The sequence below is a fragment of the Ictalurus punctatus genome, chromosome 14 (genome assembly GCF_001660625.3).
Source record: "Ictalurus punctatus breed USDA103 chromosome 14, Coco_2.0, whole genome shotgun sequence".
Taxonomy (NCBI): domain Eukaryota; kingdom Metazoa; phylum Chordata; class Actinopteri; order Siluriformes; family Ictaluridae; genus Ictalurus; species Ictalurus punctatus.
Window position 1 is genome coordinate 4,227,501 of NC_030429.2, and position 22,858 is coordinate 4,250,358.

Consider the following 22,858-nt stretch of genomic DNA (forward strand, 5'->3'; position numbering starts at 1 on the left):
GAGCAATATGTAGTTAAGGCATGTGGATTTGTGGTATTAACTTAAATATGTTGTTGAACTTCACGTAGACGATTGGAAACTGATAAATCTGAAACAGAAACACTTCAGATGATGGAAGACACGTGATCAAGTTTATCGTGTAAATCCTAACTAATTACAAGAAGACAGAATAGTAAAATGTTTAATTGTTACTCAGCTTTGTGTGTGTCTGTGTGTGCGTGTGTGTGTGCAGACTGGCCATCCACAGGCTGGGCGCTCGCTCTCTGATCCGCTCTCTGGAAAGGGACGAGCAGGATGATGGAGCTGATAAAGAGGCTCTGAAGGCCAGAGTGGTGGAACTGAGTAAGCAGTCTGGAGTGAGCAGCTCTCACACAGCCTTCATAGCTGTCCATAAGGGCAGCGGACAAGCTGTGAAAGGACCACTGGTGAAGAGGAGAATTCCTACCCCTAGTCAGTATTCTTTTCAGTTTTACTCAACCTGTCATCTAATAATATGAGGATTATTACGATTAGCATACATGGTTTTAGTGTTTTTATGCATAAACACACCATACAGAGCACATAAGGAATCTAACCTCCTGTTTTTGTTTTTTGTATGTTTAGTGTTTATGGCATGTTCAATGGGCGTTAACCGTAAGTAATGGAACACAGTTTGTAAATACTTAGGGATCATGAGACTATTATTGTGTTGTATTTCCTTCATGAAATGTGTTGAGACTTGTGTTTACAGTTTGTATAGTTGGGTAAAGATGATGTGGTGCTTTGTATCATATACATGATATGACCTGGATTTGAGCGTACAAAAGCTTCCTGTTACTTTAGATTACACATTTTTACCTATCTAGTAACCAATGGAAGATTAGCGTTAAAGATTTCATCTTTATGCATATGCAGAAATGTGCAATAAAATAAAAATGTCATTGGGCTGGGTGATGTGACGATATAAAATCGATAAATTATATCGATAATAAATTCTCTCTATTGTAATATCTTTTTATTAAATTTATTAAGACGAACGACACGCTAAGGGTTAAAAGGTATTACAGGGTATTGTGTCATTGGTTTAAAAATGATAATTTTTGTAATTAACACTTTTATTGTTTCACAAGTTAACACAAATAGACAAACAACATATATAATGAATCAAACTATTTTAACATAAATCCTCACTATAACCCCTCCCCCTACCAACCTCCCACCCCACCCTGGTCCCCCCACGAACACCCCTGTGGTCAATAGAATATAAACTCACATATCCAAATATAAATAAATAAATAAAATAAAAATACACACAATTAAAAAAAAAAAGGAAAATACAATAATCAAGTATAATTATAGACTAAACTCTAAATTATACTCTCCTCGAGAGTCCCCCCAAAACACCAAATAACTGCTCCATTTCCTCCTGAAGGAATTCCCAACTCCAATCCTTCTGCTCGACCCCTCCTCAAAGGCAGCCACCCTCCCCATCTCCACACACCACTCTGGAAACGAGGGCGCTCCATCTGATTTCCATCCCCTTAAAATAACCCGTCTACCAATCATCACACTGGTCAAAACCCAATCTTTTTTGTACCTATCCTCCAATTTTGTGACCTCCCCATGTCCCAAAATACAGAGTCTAGGGCAGAACAAGATCTGAGTGTTCAACACCTCACATACAAAGCTCTGCACCTTCCACCAAAATTCTTGGATCTTATGACACCCCCAAAAAACATGGGTAGTGTCTCCATCTTCTGAATGGCATCGCCAGCAGGTGAGTGTGTCTTTAAGACCGAGCCTATACAATTTAGAGGGGGTCCAATAGAACCGATGTAAAATCTTAAATTGTATAAGGTGCACCCTTGCGTGTCTAGATGTAGTTTTTATATTTTTATATAAAATCCTAGCCCACTCTCCCTCCCCCAATTCCAAATTTAAATCTTTCTTCCATAATCTCTTGAGAGTGGTCGAGACTATCATCACACCACTCTCATAAAGATCACCGAATGTATTAACCCCACTCGTTATCCACTCTGACCAACAAAAAGGGGATAAAAATGATAATTGATTTAACAGTTAAGCATGTTAAATGGTTGAAAGGCTAAAAGTTTATGTTATGTAAAAGTTACACTGACTACGTTTACATGGACATCAGTAATCTAATTATTGACCTTACTCTGAGTAAGATAATAATGTGATTAAGGTGTTTACATGAGTCACTTTTAGAATATTCCTGTAATGTTCCCGTTTTACATGTTCTAGAACATTTAGATTAACAGCCCGCGTCAACAGCACGCTGTCCGACGTCCCTCCAGAATTTCACGTATCAACATACAGTTCGTCTTCGTCTTTTTATTTAATTCTTTTATGAACGCTTTAAGTGCAGTTAATTATTTTCATACCTATATGTGCTGATAGACAACTGCTTGAAGCCATGGGCTGTGTTCTAAACCGCATACTTTCCATCTATATAGTAGCTGAGATGCATGTATTTTTCTCCACTACAGGCCTATATTAGGCAAGTAAGCGGGTTGTTCGCTGTAAAACGTAAAATGTGTGTGATCGTGTCCTGTCGCAAAATGCGGTGAAAACTCTCACACGACGTTCATAATGTGATTAAGGTGTTTACATGTTTGTAATACACGTCCATAATGTGACTAAAACAGGAGTACTCCACCTGTCTTAATTCGATTATTGCTTACTTCAAGTATGACCTTAATTAGATTAAGGTAATTAAAAATTGCTGTTTACATGGTAGTTTCTTAATCAAAGTACGGTCTTAATCGGCTTAAGAGTGGATTATTGTTGTCCATGTAAACTCACTGAATGTTAGAAAAATATTTAAAGGCTAATGTGTTAAAATGCTGATATGATGTTCCAGGTGGTTGCTAAGTTGTTGCTATGTGGTTACTATGCTATCCCAGTTGGTTGCTAGGATGTTGCTACTTGGTTGCTATGAACAGTTAAGCATGAACAGGTTAAGGCCAAAGGCTAGTTTAAAGAGTTGCTAGCATGTTCATGGTGCTTGCTCGGGTGTTCCTAGACCGTTGCTATGCTAACCCAGACGAATAAAATACACATGAGGAGTTTAAAGTGTATATTTCCATAAATGAAATACAATCTTTATATGTAGACAAAATTGAAAATAAATATTAATTAAATTGTGTATACAATGGGTTTCTATGGAAGTATGGAGGAATGAGACTAAAAGAAGGTAAATAGTGAAAGACAAGTTTGGAGCATTGAGTGTGTGCAATAGTATATGAGAGTATTCAGAGAAGAGGCTCTTTTACCTTTGTCAAGCAAATATAATAATAATAATAATAATAATAATAATAATAATAATAATAATAATAATAATAATAATAATTATTATTATTATTATAATTATTATTTTCTGACTTGAGGCAGCTGATTGGATTGAATCTTTTACACTTTTTTTTAATTACAGATTTTTTTAGACATCAAATAAAGTATGGTAGTTTATAAACTTGAGTTTCTAAATACTTTTTTGCATGTACATATTATAGAAAACACATGAATAATCTAACATCCTGTTATTGTTTACCTCTCTACAGTGTGTAAGGCTGCACCAATGAATGCACCAAAGGGTCATCGTTTGAAAAGTGAGTTGTTGAACATTAGACTAAAATCTTAGTTGTCGAACACAAGATTAATTGTGTGCAGTGCCCTCCACTAATATTGGCATCTTATGATACCCCCAAAAAACATGGGTAGTGTCTCCATCTTCTGAATGGCATCACCAGCAGGTGGGTGTGTCTTTAAGACCGAGCCTATACAATTTAGAGGGGGTCCAATAGAACCGATGTAAAATCTTAAATTGTATAAGGTGCACCCTTGCGTCTCTAGATGCAGTTTTTATATTTTTAAAAATCCTAGCCCACTCTCCCTCCCCCAATTCCAAATTTAAATCTTTCTTCCATAATCTCTTGAGAGTGGTCGAGACTATCATCACATCTATATAGTAGCTGAGATGCATGTATTTTTCCCCACTACAGGCCTATAGTAGGCAAGTAAGCGGGTTGGTACGCAGCCGAACTCTCTTGTTCGCCGTAAAACGTAAAACTGCCGTGTGTGATCGTGTCCTGTCGAAAAATGCGGTGAAAACTCTCACACGACGTTCATAATGTGATTAAGGTGTTTACATGTCTGTAATACACGTCCATAATGCGACTAAAACAGGAGTACTCCACCTGTCTTAATTCGATTATTGCTTACTTCGAGTATGACCTTAATTAGATTAAGGTAATTAAAAATTGCTGTTTACATGGTAGTTTCTTAATCAAAGTACGGTCTTAATCGGCTTAAGAGTGGATTATTGTTGTCCATGTAAACTCACTGAATGTTAAAAACACAAACATATTTAAAGGGTAATGTGTTAAAATGCTGATATGATGTTCCAGGTGGTTGCTAAGTTGTTGCTATGTGGTTACTATGCTATCCCAGTTGGTTGCTAGGATGTTGCTACTTGGTTGCTATGAACAGTTAAGCATGAACAGGTTAAGGCCAAAGGCTAGTTTAAAGAGTTGCTAGCATGTTCTTGGTGCTTGCTTGGGTGTTCCTAGACCGTTGCTATGCTAACCCAGACAAATAAAATACACATGAGGGGTTTAAAGTGTATATTTCCATAAATGAAAAACAATCTTTATATGTAGACAAAATTGAAAACGAGTAATGAAATGAATACTAATTAAATTGTGCATACAATGGGTTTCTATGGAAGTATGGAGGAATGAGACTAAAAGAAGGTAAATAGTGAAAGACAAGTTTGGAGCATTGAGTGTGTGCAATAGTATATGAGAGTATTCAGAGAAGAGGCTCTTTTACCTTTGTCAAGCAAATATAATAATAATAATAATTATTATTATTATTATTATTATTATTATTATTATTATTTTCTGACTTGAGGCAGCTGATGTGATTGAATCTTTTACACTTTTTTTTAATTACAGATTTTTTTAGACATCAAATAAAGTATGGTAGTTTATAAACTTGAGTTTCTAAATACTTTTTTGCATGTACATATTATAGAAAACACATGAATAATCTAACATCCTGTTATTGTTTACCTCCTTACAGTGTTTAAGGCTGTACCAATGAATGCACCAAAGGGTCATCGTATGAAAAGTGAGTTGTTGAACATTAGACTAAAATCTTAGTTGTCTAACATAAGATTAATTGTGTACAGTGCCCTCCACTAATATTGGCACCCTTGGTAAATATGAGCAAAGAACGTTGTGAAAAATTGTCTTCATTGTTTAACCTTTTGATATTTTGTTCAAGAAATTCACAAAAATACTCTGCTTTCATCGATTTCAAGCCATTTCAAACACAACACAGGTTTATCAAAGAAAAGTGTCTTAGTTAAAATATAGGTGTGGAACAATTATTAGCTTCCCTTATGAATTTTATATATATATATATATATATATATATATATATATATATATATATATATATATATATATATTTGAATTATATTCCCATTGATATTTAAACATTTTTTATTACACCTGGGTGATTAGGAACAGGAAATTGTTCAACCACAACTTCCTGTTTCACAGGGGTATAAATATGAGATAATACATAGGACAAATTCCCTTAGCCATTCATAACAATGGGTAAGACCAAGGAATATAGCTGTGATGTGCGGCAAAAGGTTTTTGAGCTTCACAAAATGGGAAGAGGCTATACGAAAATAGCACAAGCATTGAAAATTCCCATTTCCACCATCAGGGCAATAATTAAGAAGTTCCAGTCAACTGGAAATGTTATGAATCAACCTGGAATTGGACGTGTGTCTATATTGTCTCAACACACTGTGAAGAGGATGGTTCTGATATGAATCTTTTCTAGATCATAAACAAGCTTCAGCTTCACCAGAAGTAAGATGATTGAAGAATCAGGAGACCAAGAGCCAGGGTATAGTCAATGAGATGATTTATTATGCGTGCAAAGACACCCTGGGCACTACAACGTTTCGTTGTCTTAACCTTAGTCTAAACATAGGTTGGATAGAGTTGGCTTTTATACTCATATGTACGTGCAAGCAACATACCCAAGGCTAGTAAAGAAAAACTTAAGAGTAAGACAAAAGACAAAACACCTTGACAAAAACATAATCAAGGACAGAAACCCAAAAACATCATGAGACCATGAGTAAACAAAAATCACACTGAACTGATCTTAAATTATTGAATCATAATCATGGGAAATAATGAAAAATATTTCAGTTCGAGTGGCCAAAAAATATCCAAGGATCACAGCTGGAGAATTGTAGAAGTTAGTTGCGTCTTGGGGTCAGAAAGTCTCCAAAACTACAATCCGAAGTCACCTACATCACCACAAGCTGTTTGGAAGGATTTCAAGAAAATGCACTTTAGGGTCTTGTGGTCAGAGGCTGTGCAGTTCCTTTTGAGACAGTTGGTCAGAACATTCTCTATTGTCCCTCTGTAGAAGGTGGTGAGGATGGGAGGGGGAGTTTGGCTCTGTACAGTCTCTGCAAAAATTGGAGGAGCTGCTGGGTCTTCTTGGCTAGGCAGGTGTTGAGAGTCCAGGAGCAGTCATCTGTCTTTTTATTACAATATATAAAGCACATGAATAATCTAACATCCTTTTATTTTTTTATTATTATTATTTTTTTTTACCTCTGTACAGGTCGTAAGGTTGCACAAAAGGCTGCTGTTTTTGATAGTAAGTTATTGAACATTACATAAAAAACTTGGTTGTTGAACATGAGACTAATTGTGTACTTCCTTTATTCATAAAATATGCCTGCTGTCAGGACTTTTAGGCAGGTGTTTTTGCATTCAGTCCTTGGACAACGAAGAGAGTAAGTTATACTATAACATGGTGCATGGTCACATTGATGAGCCTGACCGCAATCGTTAACATAATAAATGACAAAAGCTTATATGAACCACTTTTGTAGTGGAAATGCCACTTTTTAAAGAAAATTATAAATCTTCTGAATACAATTCTGAAATTATTACACACATTAGTTAGCATGAAGAAACAATAAACCTCAGCTATAATAAACTATATATATATATATATATAAAAAAAATCATTTGTATGGATTTGTTTAAAACGTTAAACAATATAATTAATATCTGAATTAACCCATATATTTTTATCCCATTAATGAGTAGCCTGTTTGGAGTTCTTGAGTGGGATAATTCAGAATTTAGGCTGAATATCAGATTCCAGTATTTATACCTGAGTAGAAGAGTTCAGAATGTTAGCAACATTCAGGAACATGCAGTAATGTAACTTTTGCTAATTGATGAGGGATTATTTTGAGACATGGATAGAAGAAAGTTGAGTCAATGCAGGTGTATTTCATTAACATTTAAACAAATGGCAGTTAACCTATTTTGTTAATATTGTTTATGATTTAATAATGCTCAATGGACTGCCATCCAATCCAGGGTGTATTCCTACCTCACACCCAGTGTTCTCAGGGTAGGCTTTGAATCCACCACAATCCTGACCACATAAAAGTGGTTACTGAAAGTGAGTGTAAATGCTGAAGTTCATGGATTGTTAATGTTAATTAATGCAGTAGATAATGCTCGCTATGGAAATCTTAAAGTAGCGTGTTACTGTATCCACTATCTTCACTGTTTCGGGATTTCACTACTATATAGTAGGTAAGTACGTGGTTTCGGACACATCCCACGGCTTCAAGCAGTCATCTGTTTGCACGTATAGCATGACAAATAATTAATTGCATTTGAAGCTTTCATAAAACTAAAAATGAAACACCCAAAATTGTATACGGTACTGTAACGAAGGCGAGCTGTATGTAGATACGTGAAATTCTCTAGGGAACATCGGACGGCGTGTGCTGTTAATCGATCTATGTTCTATAACATGTAACACGGGAACATGAAAGGAATATTCTAAAATCGACTCATGTAAACACCTTAATCACAATATTGTCTTATTCAGAATAAGGTCAATAATTAGATTATTGCTGTCCATGTAAACGTAGTCAGGGATGCACATATTATATTCAGAGTGCATGATTAATGAGGAAGAATGCTGATTTTTTTTGTTGTTGTTGTTTCTTTGTTTATTTGCTTCTGCACAGTGATGTCTGCATGTGCTCCAGTTACAGCTAGTAAGTTACTGAATATAATAGTTTGTAATTCATACACCATACAGATCCACAAAAGTAAAGGATTTTTTTTTTTTTTTAAATACAGAAAATACAATAAACTGTATGTAGGGCCACAACAATATAAACTTTTAAGTTTATTGTTGAATATGACACTAATATTTTCCTTTTTTTCCTTTCTATTTTTTTCTTCCATTTATTTTATCTTCACTGTCTTGGTGGATTTCATCCAGTGGTAGAGTGTAAGTGTACACAATGTGTTTTTCTCTGACTTTGCTAGTGAAGTTGAATATAATAAGCAGATTATAGGAAGTGTGAATGTTTAATCAAGTTCAGTTGATGAGCTGTTACCTTCTCACTGCAGTGAAGTAATTGTTCGAATTAGGTAAGGAATGGAATACAACAATGTGTTCTGTTATAGAAAAATAAACAATGATGAGGTCTAATGCAACATGTAGGGCCAATTACCACCCCGAAGTAATTATTGTCCGATAACAACATGCCTCAAAGTGGTTTGTTCCTCATTTACCACAACAATTGCATTTTTTAATTTATTATTGAGCCAAACTATATGCGTTTTTAGCATTTAGTTATGTTAATATTGTTTTGTAATATTGAATATACTTATTACTGTGATCGTTTCAGGTTACCTCTGTTATAGCAGTTAAAAAGAGTTGTTCTCTCACAATTCTCTTTTTTCTGTCTCTCTGAGTTAATACAACAACAAAAAATGCAGCTTGTCATGTTATTGACGAATCAGAAAGCACAAAACCCTCTGTCCTGAAGACTTCCCATGCGCCGAAACCTAAGTCTCGTCAATCCGTCCACCATATAAGCCATTGTGAATGAGTTGTTAATGTAGAAACGTTAATGAATTAGAAAGAGTACCACCATTTTAATTACAGCAACAACTACTGTCAGAGCTGCTCTTACAGACAATTAATCAACATTTTCTGACCAGTCAGGTTATCAATTCATCAGCTCTGTGCTATAAAATAATATAATTGATACAGGGTTCTGTTTTCTATTGTTTCAGCTTCATATAGACAGTTTCCTTGCAGTAGTCTATACCAGTAACTCTGTTCTAAATGTTCTTTTCATTAAAAGTAGATACACAGGACAATGTGGAAAATTAGTATTAAGTTATACTCTCACTTATTCTGTGGATATTGCAGTGCTACTGTACAGTGATTTCAAACATGATCAGGATAATGTCATGATGGTAGGATGATGGTGTCTTTTGTAAAACTGATGTGCTTTATACTCTAAATGTTTCATTCAATACTTAAATGTTTTTTGGTAAAGTTAAACATTTTCTTTATTTAAGGTGATGGAGGTTTTGACATGAACCCAGGTAATGTTCAGCAGTAACTCTGTAACCTCTCTCATATACCGTATGCATGTTTGTGTTTTAATGAACCTTTCTGTTTTTTATTACTAGTACTTAGTTCTTAATAAGATCTATATGTTTGTATATCTATACAGATGTCTCTGTAGACACCCTTGAGGCTCCAAAGGACCCGTTGTTGCAGCTCGTCTCCCTCCAGAAGGCTTTGGGTTGCTGGGAAATGGAGTCTACACTTGCAGAGGTGTTTGGGAGGACAGAAAAAGAGCTGATCGAGCAGATTCCTGCACAGGTTAATACACACTAAATATGTCTGTGTAACGTGTAGCCTTGTTGGAAATTTACCCTTAACACCTTATTCATTACTAGTCATTACACCCCCCAAACACCCCCCCCAACCAAAAAAAACCCATTTCAGGATATAAAATGGTGCTTTTGTTAACTGGATTCCAATATAAAGTCCCCTCTGAAAGTATTGGAACAGCAAGGCCAATTCTTTCATTTTTGCTATACACAGAAATAAGTTTCTTTTTTTGTTGCCCAGATGTGCCCTGTTAGATTGATTGTTTACACAATCAATGTGTAACAACTGTGAAGACTGCATTTGTTGTTAGAAAGGATAAACCAGCATGAGAGCTGTCTATGAGACAAAAACAAGCCATTTTGAAGCTGAGAAACAAGGGAAAAGCGATTTAGTCATTGCTCAAGCATCAAACGGGTTGGCCAAGGAAAACAGCAGCAGTGGGTGACCAGAAACCTTGTGAGAGCTAGGAAGAAAAACCCAAAAACAACAGTCAGTGACATCACCAACAACCTCCACAGGACAGGGGTGAAGGTATCATTATCCACCTTTGAGAGCACAAATATAGAGGTCATACCACAAGATGCAAACCACTCATCAGCAGTAAGATTGAGAGAGCCAGATTGGAATTCGCAAAGAAATACAGACAGGAGACACAAAAGTTCTGGAACCAAGAATAACCTCTACCCAAGTGACGGAAAGGTCAAAGTGTGGAGAATGAATGGAGCTGCTCGTGATCCAAAACATATGAGCTCATCGGTCAACAGTCAACTTGTGGTGGTAGCAGCAGAATGAGTTCAGAAGTCTACAGAAACATTCTGTCTGACAATTTACAGAGAAATGCATCCAATCTAATTGGAAATCTAACATGACTTTTAAAATTATTTTGGTGCTATGTGCAGTAGATATTGTGCATAGCAGTGGACCTCTTCTGTGTCCCACAACGTTCCCCTGCCACTCTTGGTACACGTGTGTTGTGGAAACTAATGATATCATCATCGGCTAAAACGTGAGCAGGTTACGTTACGTCCTGATCAAGTGGGGACCCGAGTACAAGTTTCACAGTTCCAGTGCAACCGAACTCAGACCACCTCCTACAGGTAGTTTCAGGTCTGGTACCATGGTGTGCTTCCTGGTCTGCATGACCGCTTTCACATTAACAATTTTTCACACTAACAATTGGGTGGTCTGCCACCAAAGGTGCCATGTTTAACACGTTTAGATGCAAATATGAAGAACTGAAACCTGAAACTCGGATCTATCTCCTCATATTCATCATTTGATTTCAAACCCAAACGTTTTCAGTGTATAGCAAAAATGAATATTGACCTTGCTGTTCCAGTAATTTCAGAGGGGACTATAAGACTATAACCTTTAGATTACTCAATCAAATGTGTGTGTATTCATGTATGTGTGTGTGTGTGTGTGTGTGTGTGTGTGTGTGTGTGTGTGTGTGTGTGTGTGTGTGTGTGTCTGTGTGTGTGGATGTGTTATGTTCAGTAAACTTCATTGATTTAAGAGGGACTTGTTTTCCCTGATCCAAAACCACAGCATTCCACATGAATGCATTCAATTAATTGATTTAGGAAAAAAACAAGAGATAATGCACAGAACTGAAATGTCAATATTTCAGCTACAGCTAACAGTCTTTTTTGGTAGCGCTCCACAAGGTTGGCACATCTGGATCTTCCTCCATTCTATTAATTTTCTATCCACTGTACATAGACATGGGTTCATCCATCATTGGTGCAGTGCTGTGAAAAAGTATTTGCCCCATCCTGATTTCTCCTGTTTTTGTGTGTATCTTATACTAACTAGTTTTAGATCTTCAAAGGAAATACAACATAAAACAAAGGCAACCTGGGTAAACACACAATACAGCTTATATATATATATATATATATATATATATATATATATATATATATATATATATATATATATATATATATATATAATATTATTTATTTATTTTATTGAAGCAAAATCAGCAACACCTATCAACAATGTGAAAAACTAATTACCCCTTAAACTTAAAATCTGATTGTGCCACCTTTAGCAGCAATAATTGCAACCAAATGCTACTGATAACTGGAGATCACTTTTAGGACTTTTAGGACTTACTCCTATGCTTTGGATCATTGTATTGCTGCATAATCCAGTTGCTGCATAATCCAGGATTTTCTGGTAGAGATCAGAATTCATGTTTCCCTCAATTATTGTAATATTGTTGTAATATTGTAAGGTATGATGTTCCTTTTGTGGAATTCGGTGTTTTAGTTTACACCAGATGTAATGGGACCCCTGTCTTCCAAACAGTTCCACTTTCGACTCATCAGTCCACAGAACATTCTCCCAAAAGTTTTGAAGATCCGCAAGGCGTGTGTTGCCAAAATTCAGATGAGACTTAATGTTCTTCTGGGTTAGCAGTGCTTTTCACCTCGCCACTCTTCCATGGATGCCATTTCTGCCCAGTGTCTTTCTGATAGTGGAGTCATGAACAGTGACATTTATTGATGCAATTTGTGCCTTGCTGGATGAGTTGTTGCTGTGCTCTTGGAGGAATTTTTTAAAGTAGGCCACTTCTGGGAAGGTTCACTGCTGTGCCCAGTTTTTCATTTGGAGCTAATGTCCCTCTCTGTGGTTCTTTGGAGTCTCACAGCATTTGAAATACAGTGAGGGGAAAAAAGTATTTGATCCCCTGCTGATTTTGTACGTTTGCCCACTGACAAAGAAATGATCAGTCTATAATTTTAATGGTAGGTTTATTTGAACAGTGAGAGACCAGAATAAGAACAAAAAAATCCAGAAAAACGCATGTCAAAAATGTTATAAATTGATTTGCATTTTAATGAGGGAAATAAGTATTTGATCCCCTCTCATTCAGAAAGATTTCTGGCTCCCAGGTGTCTTTTATACAGGTAACGAGCTGAGATTAGGAGCACACTCTTAAAGGGAGTGCTCCTAATCTCAGTTTGTTACCTGTATAAAAGACACCTGTCCACAGAAGCAGTCAATTAATCAGATTCCAAACTCTCCACCATGGCCAAGACCAAAGAGCTCTCCAAGGATGTCAGGGACAAGATTGTAGACCTACACAAGTCTGGAATGGGCTACAAGACCATTGCCAAGCAGCTTGGTGAGAAGGGGACAACAGTTGGTGCGATTATTCGCAAATGGAAGAAACACAAAAGAACTGTCAATCTCCCTCGGCCTGGGGCTCCATGCAAGATCTCACCTCGTGGAGTTTCAATGATCATGAGAACAGTGAGGAATCAGCCCAGAACTACACGGGAGGATCTTGTCAATGATCTCAAGGCAGCTGGGACCATAGTCACCAAGAAAACAATTGGTAACACACTACGCCGTGAAGGACTGAAATCCTGCAGCACCCGCAAGGTCCGCTGCTCAAGAAAGCACATATACATGCCCGTCTGAAGTTTGCCAATGAACATCTGAATGATTCAGAACAAGAACACCATCCGCACCGTCAAACATGGAGGTGGAAACATTATGCTTTGGGGGTGTTTTTCTGCTAAGGGGACAGGACAACTTCACTGCATCAAAGTGACGATGGACGGGGGCATGTACCATCAAATCTTGGGTGAGAACCTCCTTCCCTCAGACAGGGCATTGAAAATGGGTCGTGGATGGGTATTACAGCATGACAATGACCCAAAACACACGGCCAAGGCAACAAAGGAGTGGCTCAAGAAGAAGCACATTAAGGTCCTGGAGTGGCCTAGCCAGTCTCCAGACCTTAATCCCATACAAAATCTGTGGAGGGAGCTGAAGGTTCGAGTTGCCAAACGTCAGCCTCGAAACCTTAATGACTTGGAGAAGATCTGCAAAGAGGAGTGGGACAAAATCCCTCCTGAGATGTGGGCAAACCTGGTGGCCAACTACAAGAAACGTCTGACCTCTGTGATTGCCAACAAGGGTTTTGCCACCGAGTACTAAGTCATGTTTTGCAGAGGGGTCAAATACTTATTTCCCTCATTAAAATGCAAATCAATTTATAACATTTTTGACATGTGTTTTTCTGGATTTTCTTGTTGTTATTCTGTCTCTCACAGTTCAAATAAATCTACCATTAAAATTATAGACTGATCATTTCTTTGTCAGTGGGCAAATGTACAAAATCAGCAGGGGATCAAATACTTTTTTCCCTCACTGTAGCTTTGTAACCCTTCCCAGTCTGATGTATTTCAATCACCTTCCGCCTCATTTTTTCTGGAATTTCTTTCAATTTTGGCATAGTGTGTTACTAGGTAAGACCTTTTAACCAACTTCATGCTGTTGAAAAGGTTTAAGTGTTGATTTGATTGAACAAGGTTTGCAGTAATCAGGCCTGGTTGTATCGAGTCCAGCTGAACCTCATTATGAATGCAGTTTCATAGTTTTGAGGAGTTAATAACTATGGAGGCAAATACATTTTCACACAGTTAGAGTTGGTATTGGATAACTTTTTGCTTCAATAAATAACATTTTCATTTAAAAACTGTATTGTGTGTTTACTCAAGTTGTTTTGTCTTAGTTTTTTTTTTTTACATTTCTGAAACAATTTAGTATGCGATATACACAAAAACCCAAGAAATCAGGATGGGAGCAAATACTTTTTCACAGCACTGTTTCCTGTTTGGTTTTGTGTGCAGGTGAAGCCAGATGTCTGGGCTACACTTCTGGCTCTGATTTGGTTACATGGCTTTAAGATCGATGTACAGGATGAGTGGCAGTTTTTGGCCATGAAAGCAGTGGCATGGATCCGCACTCAGAAAGGTGAACTCTACATTTCTGCAATCAGGGACTGCTTAAACAAAACACATCTGAATTTTACTGCTAAAATCACGCCTAACTAGCACAATATTACCAAATTTAACACGAACATCTTTACAATATCTTACTGTCATGGCGATGATGATGATGATTGCGTATGTGTGTGTTTCAGTGGTCAACCAGTCAGAGTGTGTACGGGTAGGTAATGCTCTACTGGGCTGTCAGGTTAAAGAAGATGCTCTTGGTCTCTGAAGACTTCACCCTCTTACAGCGTCCACATAAAAGCCTTGGCATCATTTCTCTTGTCTACATTTTAAAAGAGCTTTACATTGATTAGTATAGTAGGGGAATTACTAGTATGCCATTAAGCACTGGAAACTTGATTGCCTTGTAGCGATCAAGTGAACAGGTACATAAACATCTTTGCACAGATTTAGTGTCAATAATACTCACTATAATCTTTTAGCTGCCTTATTTTGCCTTATTTAATCTCACATATTAAACTGTTAATGGAGAGACCTCTTTTACAGCTAGCTGATACATGCTGTTAGTTGGCAAGCAACCCAATATAACTCACCAGTGCAAATATTTGTTTTAGAAATGCAAATTACAAGATGCTTCCATAATTTCGTCTCTCAACATTGAGTGGTTCCATAATTTTTTCCTCAACATTAAGGGATTTCCATAAGTTTTTCCTCAACTTGATCTGGAAAAAAAAAGTGCAATTAATTAAAATAATTCAATTTAATTTGTTTGTGTATGTTTCATGAAGCCATCATGTCCAGCTATTAAAAATTGTTCTGTGTCATATTTGTGATTTTTGTTTATTTGCTACGAAGTAGTGTGTGTGGTGATTACAACCCCTGGCAAAAATTATGGAGAGCCAAACAGATTTTGCTGCTGTTTGGTATACAAGACTTGGCTGTAGGAAAATTGCCTTTTGTGCTTATTTCTGTTACAATTATTTCCTAATAATTATATATAAATATATCATTTTGAAAATCTCATTTAACAATCGATTATGAAACACGTTATCATAATACTTAATAACAAGACATTTCAATGTAGGACTATTTTTCTTAAATAATGTCCCCATGACTTTGCCTACATAGAATATAAACAAATGACACTTTCTGCTTATTTCCTATTCCACACAGCACATACTTACATACCACATCCTTTTTCTCATTTCTGCTAGTTTTTTCCTTGTTTTAGATTTTCAAACAAAATTTTATATAATACAAAAAGAACCTAAGTAAACACAAAATACAGTTTTTAAATGATAATTTCATTTATTTAAAGGGAAAAAAAAATATCCAACAGCAACTGGCTCTGTGTGAAAAAGTAATTGCCCCCTTTACTCAAATAATCAAATGTAATTAGTAATTGGCTTGTATGACAAAATACAAGTGTGACAAATATACAAAGAAATGAGGAAATTAAGAGTGGGGGGTATCATGTATTCAAAACATTGTTGGTAAACCTTTTAACTATTAAAAGATTTAAGAATATGATTGTAAAAGCTTGTGTCTATGGGTACGGAGGAAGATTCAGGAGGCAGGTAGAATTTTCAGCAGCTTTTCAGCGCACTTTCAAAAACTCAAAACAAAAATCAAACCAACGGAAATGCAACCCAAAAGCTGTGGCTTTTACCTCATTCCATGTTAAAGTTCATACTATGTGTGTGTGTGTGTTTGTGTGGGTTGCAAACAAGTCCACTGACGGTAATAAGACACAGTTGAGAATCATCACGTTACCTGCCAGTTTAACCCGCCTCCTGTCTGTCTGCAGCTGACTCTCTACCATGACCCTCCTACCACAATAACGGTCAAGAAAGGCAACATAATAATTTAAGAAAAATAATGATCTAATTGAAAATATTTAATGAGTTTTAAAGTTGATCATGTTAGATGGACCTGATGAACAGTGAAATTGAATTTAACAAGCTGCAGTCCATACACTACTCAAAAAAAAACATAAATTCATAAATAATCATTAATAAATAATGATATAATAAATAAAATTATATTACTTGAAAATAAAATGCCATAAATTATATAGCATAACATTTAATATGAACATTTGTATACATCATATGTTAATCAATATATAGCTTCCTCTTATATACTATTTCTTTAAGGAGAAATTCAGTGTCCTTTTTATTCTCACAAACAAAGGTACAGTAAATAGGAGCACACTGAATCTCTACCTCTTTCTTAAATAATGTTATGTGTGGAACTGCAGAGTTGCAAAGTTTTTTCTGTGGTCATTGGCAGGAAGCATGGTGGAAGGATGGTGGAAGAATGATGCTAGAATGGAAAATTACTCTGTGCTTTTTAACCCACTGCATGTGTGCAATGATCTAAACCAAATGTACTGTTCTCATTCTAATTCAATAATTTACAATTGTTGCCTGTAGCTGATGGTCTGAATTAAAGTACAATCAGCTATGTTGGTAAATCAATTACATATTAATAATTAATGTTAATATACAGGTGCATCTAAAAAAAAATTTGGAATATCGTGGAAAGGTTCATTTTTCCCCTGTAATTTAATTCAAAACGTGGAACTTTCATAAACTCTAGATTCATTACACATGAAGAGAAATATTTCAAGCCTCTTTGTTTTGTTTTGTTTTGTTTTAATCTTGATTACGGCTTACAGCTCATGGAAATAAAAAATCCAGTATCTCATAATATTAGAATAAAGAATTTATAATACAGAAATGCTAATATAACTGCTAGAATATCTGTTTCACTGGTAGTTGTGAAATAACAGTTGTCACTACTAGGACAAGCAGATTTAGCCAAGGTCTCTAGATTCTGTAAAAGAAACATTTCATATTTCATGTAACTCGTTTTTAAGTAATAACCACCTTGTAGACTACTCGGCTACTTTAGATATTCTTTTTTTTTTTTTTGTGAAAAAAAAAAAACTAGTATAATTTATTTTTAATGAACATGGTCTTCCTTTGTCCTGTCAGCTTCATATCTACCACTTGCTTACACATGCATGAAATTAAAAACCTCCTGCTCACATGACTTCTTTAGTTACATCCTCTAGTTTCTGTCAGATGCTCTATATCAGTGGTTTTCAAAGTGGGGGCTGCGGCCCCCTTGGGGTCCGCCAGGGGGCGCTCGGGGGGGGGGGGGGGGGGCCTCAACAATTTGGTGTGAAAAATAAATTCTCACTCAGACGACCACACACACACACACACACACACACACACACACACACACACACACACACACACACACACAGTCAATTCCTAATATAATGTAAATATGTAAGATGTAATTATTAATAAATAAAAAAGGGGGAGATATTCAGAAGTCTATATTCTTAATGTGTTTTAAAGACATCTTGCAAAAGGGGGGCCTCAGTCAAATGTTCATTCCATTTGGGGGGGCTTGCCCTGGAAAAGTTTGGGAACCCCTGCCCTATATGAACCTTTCTTTCAAACGTTCTTATTAAAAAAAAAAGTGCACCTATTCGTATCTCTATTTGGATCCATTTGTATGCACATCTGATGTTAGGTGAGGAGGTCTGGGGTGCAGTCGGTGTTCCAGTTCATTCCAAAGGTGTTCAGAGTGGGGTTGAGGTCGGGGCTTTTTGCAGGACACTTGAGTTCTTCCACTAAAACCTTGGCAAACCATGTCTTCATGGAGATCGCTTTGTGTACAGGGGCATCGTCATGCTGGAACACTTTTGGGGCCTCTTAGTTCTATTGAAGGGAAAGTGTAATGCTACAGCATATAAAGACAGTGTGGTGCTCTTAACATTGTGGAAACAGTGGAGAAGAAACACACTGGTCAGGTGTCCACATAATTTTGCCAATATACTGTGGGTAGCATTTACAAAGTAACATTAGTATTGAAAAATAATCCAAATACTCAACACCTGCAATAACCATTGTTTTATTTCATTAATTCACATGTTCAGTTATCAACATTTAGAGCTCACTATTTAGGAATATGCTGTAATTTAATTTTGGTCATTTGTGTCTTCTTATTTTGACTCATAGATTGAATAAACATCAGTCAATGCAGCTGTATTTCATTAACATTTAAATAAACACCAGTTAACTTACTTTGTTAACATTATTTTTGATTTCATAATGTTTGTAAATGTTAACTAATGCAGTACATAATGTTAGCTACAGGAATGTGAAGTGTTAGAGTATTATTTATCTTTTACTTGTTGTGGAGTACAGTTATCAAGTTATTAAGTTATTAAGAATGTTGTTATTTGAAGAGACCAAGTTCAGCTCCAGTTGGAGGCCGACTGCATGGCCTCCCACGTTCTGCTACAGAAGTTGACTGCATGGCCCCTCAAGTTCTGCTCCTGCCTGAGGCCGATGAGACAGCCTCCCATGACATGCTCAAGCCAGAGGTCACCAAGATGAGACAAGCTCTACTCTCAATTAAGTTTATGGTGTTTGTGGTCACAGATTCATTCGCTGATCCTTCATGTCAGATACAACTGATCAATATTGAGTAGCCTACATCTTGGACAAGTTTCCTACATTAAAGTTTTGCACCTACAGCACACGTAACAGACATTGATACACAAATGCGAATATGTTCCACATGTCTAAAGTATGTAGAAAGAATTAACTAGTCTTATAAACTCCATGATTTAGCTTAACCCTATTATGGTGTTTGAGGTTAATATGACCCCCATTTGAACTTTCCTTGATTAAGAAACATGGTTACCTTCATCTCAGTGGCATAATTTTTTTTCTCTACATGATCTATCTACACACACACACACACACACACACACACACACACACACACACACACACACACACACACACACACACACACACACACACACACAGAGAGATAAGTGTGACTACCACAGAGAGCATTTGTATTGAATTTGGGAAATAAAATCAGTCACAAATGCAGAAGACAGATATGAAGTGGTGAGACCTAATTCACGCGTACACAGTGTTCACGCTTCACAATTGTTCATTTCTCCGTACTGCTGTTGGTTCAATTTACATATTATTTAATTAATTCCTTCTAAATTCTAAAGTTATTTATTTAATTTTTTTTTTTTACAGTTGGTTCATTAAAATAAATAATATGCAACTACAATCTGACTTTAAGTCTTGTCTTTTAGGTGTGTCTCATTTTTCTGTCAAATATCTGTGGCATTTTGTGAAAACAGACACTTCAAAACATATCAAAAACTACAAAAAAGTAACATTTGAAGAAATATTTATTTTTAATGTATCTTATAATGTTTAAATATATATGTATATTAATTCACAAAATGTATCACAAAAGTTGGTCACATCGAGAAAAATTAATGGTACTCTATGGCCCTCTGCTGGATATATTTGGTAAAAACACTTTCTTTCTGAAACTGTAATTCCTATAGGTTTTTCTCTAACCAGCAGATGGCAGAATTGTGCTCCTAACGCCTAGATCAACATCCAGAAACAATTTATATTTAATTTAGGTCATCATTACAGTGATTTTTATCATAAAAATGTTATATTGCAAGTATTTAATATCTCCCAAAACAGCATAAACGTATAGATGAGAAGTAAACAACAACAACAATATATATATATGTGTGTGTATATATATATATATATATATATATATATATATATATATATATATATATATATATATGTGTGTGTGTGTGTGTGTGTGTGTGTGTGTGTGTATATATATATATATATATATATATATATATATATATATATATATATATATATATATATATAATTTGTATTATTCAAAATTTATATATTTACAACCACTCAATAAATGTTTAGGTCCAAACACCATGAGTGTAAACAGGAAATTAGGAGAATACGAGTGTTAACAACCTAAAACATAATCTGCATAAACAAAAACTTTATTTTTTATTTATCACAGCACACAGCTCGGTACTCCTCGGCAAACTTGCTCCTGCTCATTCGATTCTTTTTGAGTCGGACATGCTGCAGAGCGTGCTACATCGGCTGTGCACCTTGCATCATTAACCCAGAACTAAAGTTTGATTCAGTTCAATTTGGAGAACCGGCTCGACAAAAGAACGATTCGTTCAAAAATCAGACATCACTAGCAGTGACTCCTCGGCAGTGACTCCTCCATCCTCCACCGCACCACGTATGGAGAAAGAACTACTACACTCTCTGAAATCTGATACCACATGAAATGAATGCTATGTTTTGTAGTTTGCTTACACAACTGATAAAGGACATTTAAATGTACTGTTTCTCAAGAAATTTAAATGGATGATTTTGGATTTTTTTTTTTGAACCAAGTGCCAGAGCACCACCAATGGTCTTCGGAAAAACATGCAAAATGATATGAAAAGACTCCCTGCTGCACAGACACTTTGAATTACGAATGATGCACATGACTTTGTTGATAACGACACTTACATACTGTTTACAGCACAACAACACATTAATTGTATTGATTCATTACAATACTGAACTGTCACTTCACTATCATCCATTTCAGACTTCTTTTCTACAAGGTTTACGGCATTGACACTTTTTATTAAATTTATTCTAGTTGCAGCGTTGGACCTTGTATTGATGCTGATGTCAGAGATATCAGTCTCCTTCAGCATACAGTACAATATGACAATAACGGTCATGAAAAAAAAGGATTCTTTTGTTTGTTTGTTGCTGAGATTCTTACATTCTGTATTCTGACAAATACATACAGTATATCTCTTGTGTCCGTCATGTAATCCTAACAAAATTGATAAATGCAAACTGTAAATAATACTATTGGTGGAAATCCACACAGAGTAAAACAAATGTTCAATATAAAGATGTATTTAATCAAGCAAAAATATATAACCTTCATTAAGGATCTAGGAGAATTTATTAGACACAGGTAAATTTAACTGACATTATTACACTATATATATTTCATACTTCGCAAAGTCTTAGTGATAGAACAGTCTCTCATATACTGTGGTTGTGAGTGTGTGTGAGATTGGATGCAGGTGTGTGTGATTAGAATGAGTGTGAGTGTTCTGTGTGTGTGTGTGTGTGTGTGTGTGAGTGTTCTGTAATTGCAGTACATGGTGGCCATGTTTGTAGGCTGCCGTGCAGTATGGGAAATGTAATCACTGGTTTGCTGTGATATGACAGTTAATCTGTCTATGAATCACAACAGACTAATTTCTGAACACAGCTCTGTTCTGGTAACAAAATCCCTATCAGCAGGGTTTATGATATTTACTACATTAAGAAGTACATTTCACATTTTACGTGTAATTCAAGACTGGAATCATCAAATACTAATGTTTAGGGGTGGGCAATACAACTACAATCTTATTTCACAATAACAATACGTTTTCTTAGGTAGGCCTATCAGTAGTATTCAAGTAAGAGATATAATGGAAATTTATTAAAGCAATTACAGTGTGGGGAAATATGTATTGAACGCGTCAACATTTTTTTCAGTAAATGTATTTCCAATGAGACTTTCACCAGGCATCAGTATTAACTAAAGAAATCTGGAAATATAGAGAATTCACAACATTAAAGTCAGGTTAAATAAGATGCTCTCTGAATCTGAAGACTTTATCCTCTTATCCACACAAAAGCCTTGGCATCAATTCTCTTTCCTACATTTAAAAGACCCTTACTTTTATTAGCATGCTATTACTTAGTGGAATTATTATTAGGGTCATAAGCATTGATTATCGACTTGATTATCCTGTAGAATAAAGTAGCAAACAAATATATAATTATTTTTGCATAGATTTACTTGTTATTTGCAAAGCATTTCTTTAAAATTCAAGGGCTTCATTACATATGTTTGTTTTTAATCTCTATTTAACATTCATTTTGTGATGTATAGTATGTGGCTTTGGCTCAAGAATCCAACAGGATTTGTGGGTCACAAGTTCTCAGGATGCTCTGTTCTCAGTATTGTTTGTCAATGATCAGATGTACTGTATAAAGGGTATTTCAAGTTTGTAAAAAGTAAAGAACAATACACAATATTTACACAAGGCTGGAACAAAACACTAATGTTTATTATTAAGCTTTTGTTCATGTTCAGCCTGTTCCCACCTCCTCATTGCCTGACTTGTGTGTTTGTTACACTGGTGCCAAAACCTGGGAAGGAGGGGTGACGCACTGTGGAAGAGCTCTGGCTGCTGTATCTGTGTCTGTCCAGTGCTAATCCCCGATGTTGTGGGGGATCGCTTGCCAGCTGGCTGAGGACCAGATGACAGCGTATTGGAGCTCTGTCAGAGCTCTCACCGCTGTGGGACCGGTGGCCGAGGAGGATGGAAGAGTCGCTGCCGTCTGCTG

The 22,858-nt window shown here is 36.1% G+C and overlaps 1 protein-coding gene across 14 annotated transcripts in view; it reads left to right on the forward strand.

Annotated features, from left to right (window-relative positions):
* The window catches only part of LOC108274631 (von Willebrand factor A domain-containing protein 5A), a 29,804-nt gene extending 14,449 nt beyond the window's left edge, over window positions 1-15,355 (forward strand). For 2 of the 14 annotated variants that reach the window (XM_053685556.1, XM_053685555.1), the window contains exons 14-25: window positions 233-450; window positions 604-633; window positions 3,561-3,608; window positions 5,083-5,130; window positions 6,661-6,696; window positions 6,788-6,835; window positions 8,099-8,128; window positions 8,344-8,367; window positions 9,453-9,479; window positions 9,611-9,762; window positions 14,427-14,550; window positions 14,720-15,355. In XM_053685556.1, the coding sequence (XP_053541531.1) occupies window positions 233-450; window positions 604-633; window positions 3,561-3,608; window positions 5,083-5,130; window positions 6,661-6,696; window positions 6,788-6,835; window positions 8,099-8,128; window positions 8,344-8,367; window positions 9,453-9,479; window positions 9,611-9,762; window positions 14,427-14,550; window positions 14,720-14,799 (865 nt within the window). In that variant the 3' untranslated portion in view covers window positions 14,800-15,355. Of the gene's footprint in view, window positions 1-232; window positions 451-603; window positions 634-3,560; window positions 3,609-5,082; window positions 5,131-6,660; window positions 6,697-6,787; window positions 6,836-8,098; window positions 8,129-8,343; window positions 8,368-9,452; window positions 9,493-9,610; window positions 9,763-14,426; window positions 14,551-14,719 lie in introns of those variants that run through there. The other 12 variants (XM_053685558.1, XM_053685557.1, XM_053685568.1 and 9 more) reach the window with 12 other exon arrangements.
* The last annotated feature ends 7,503 nt before the right edge of the window (window positions 15,356-22,858 follow it).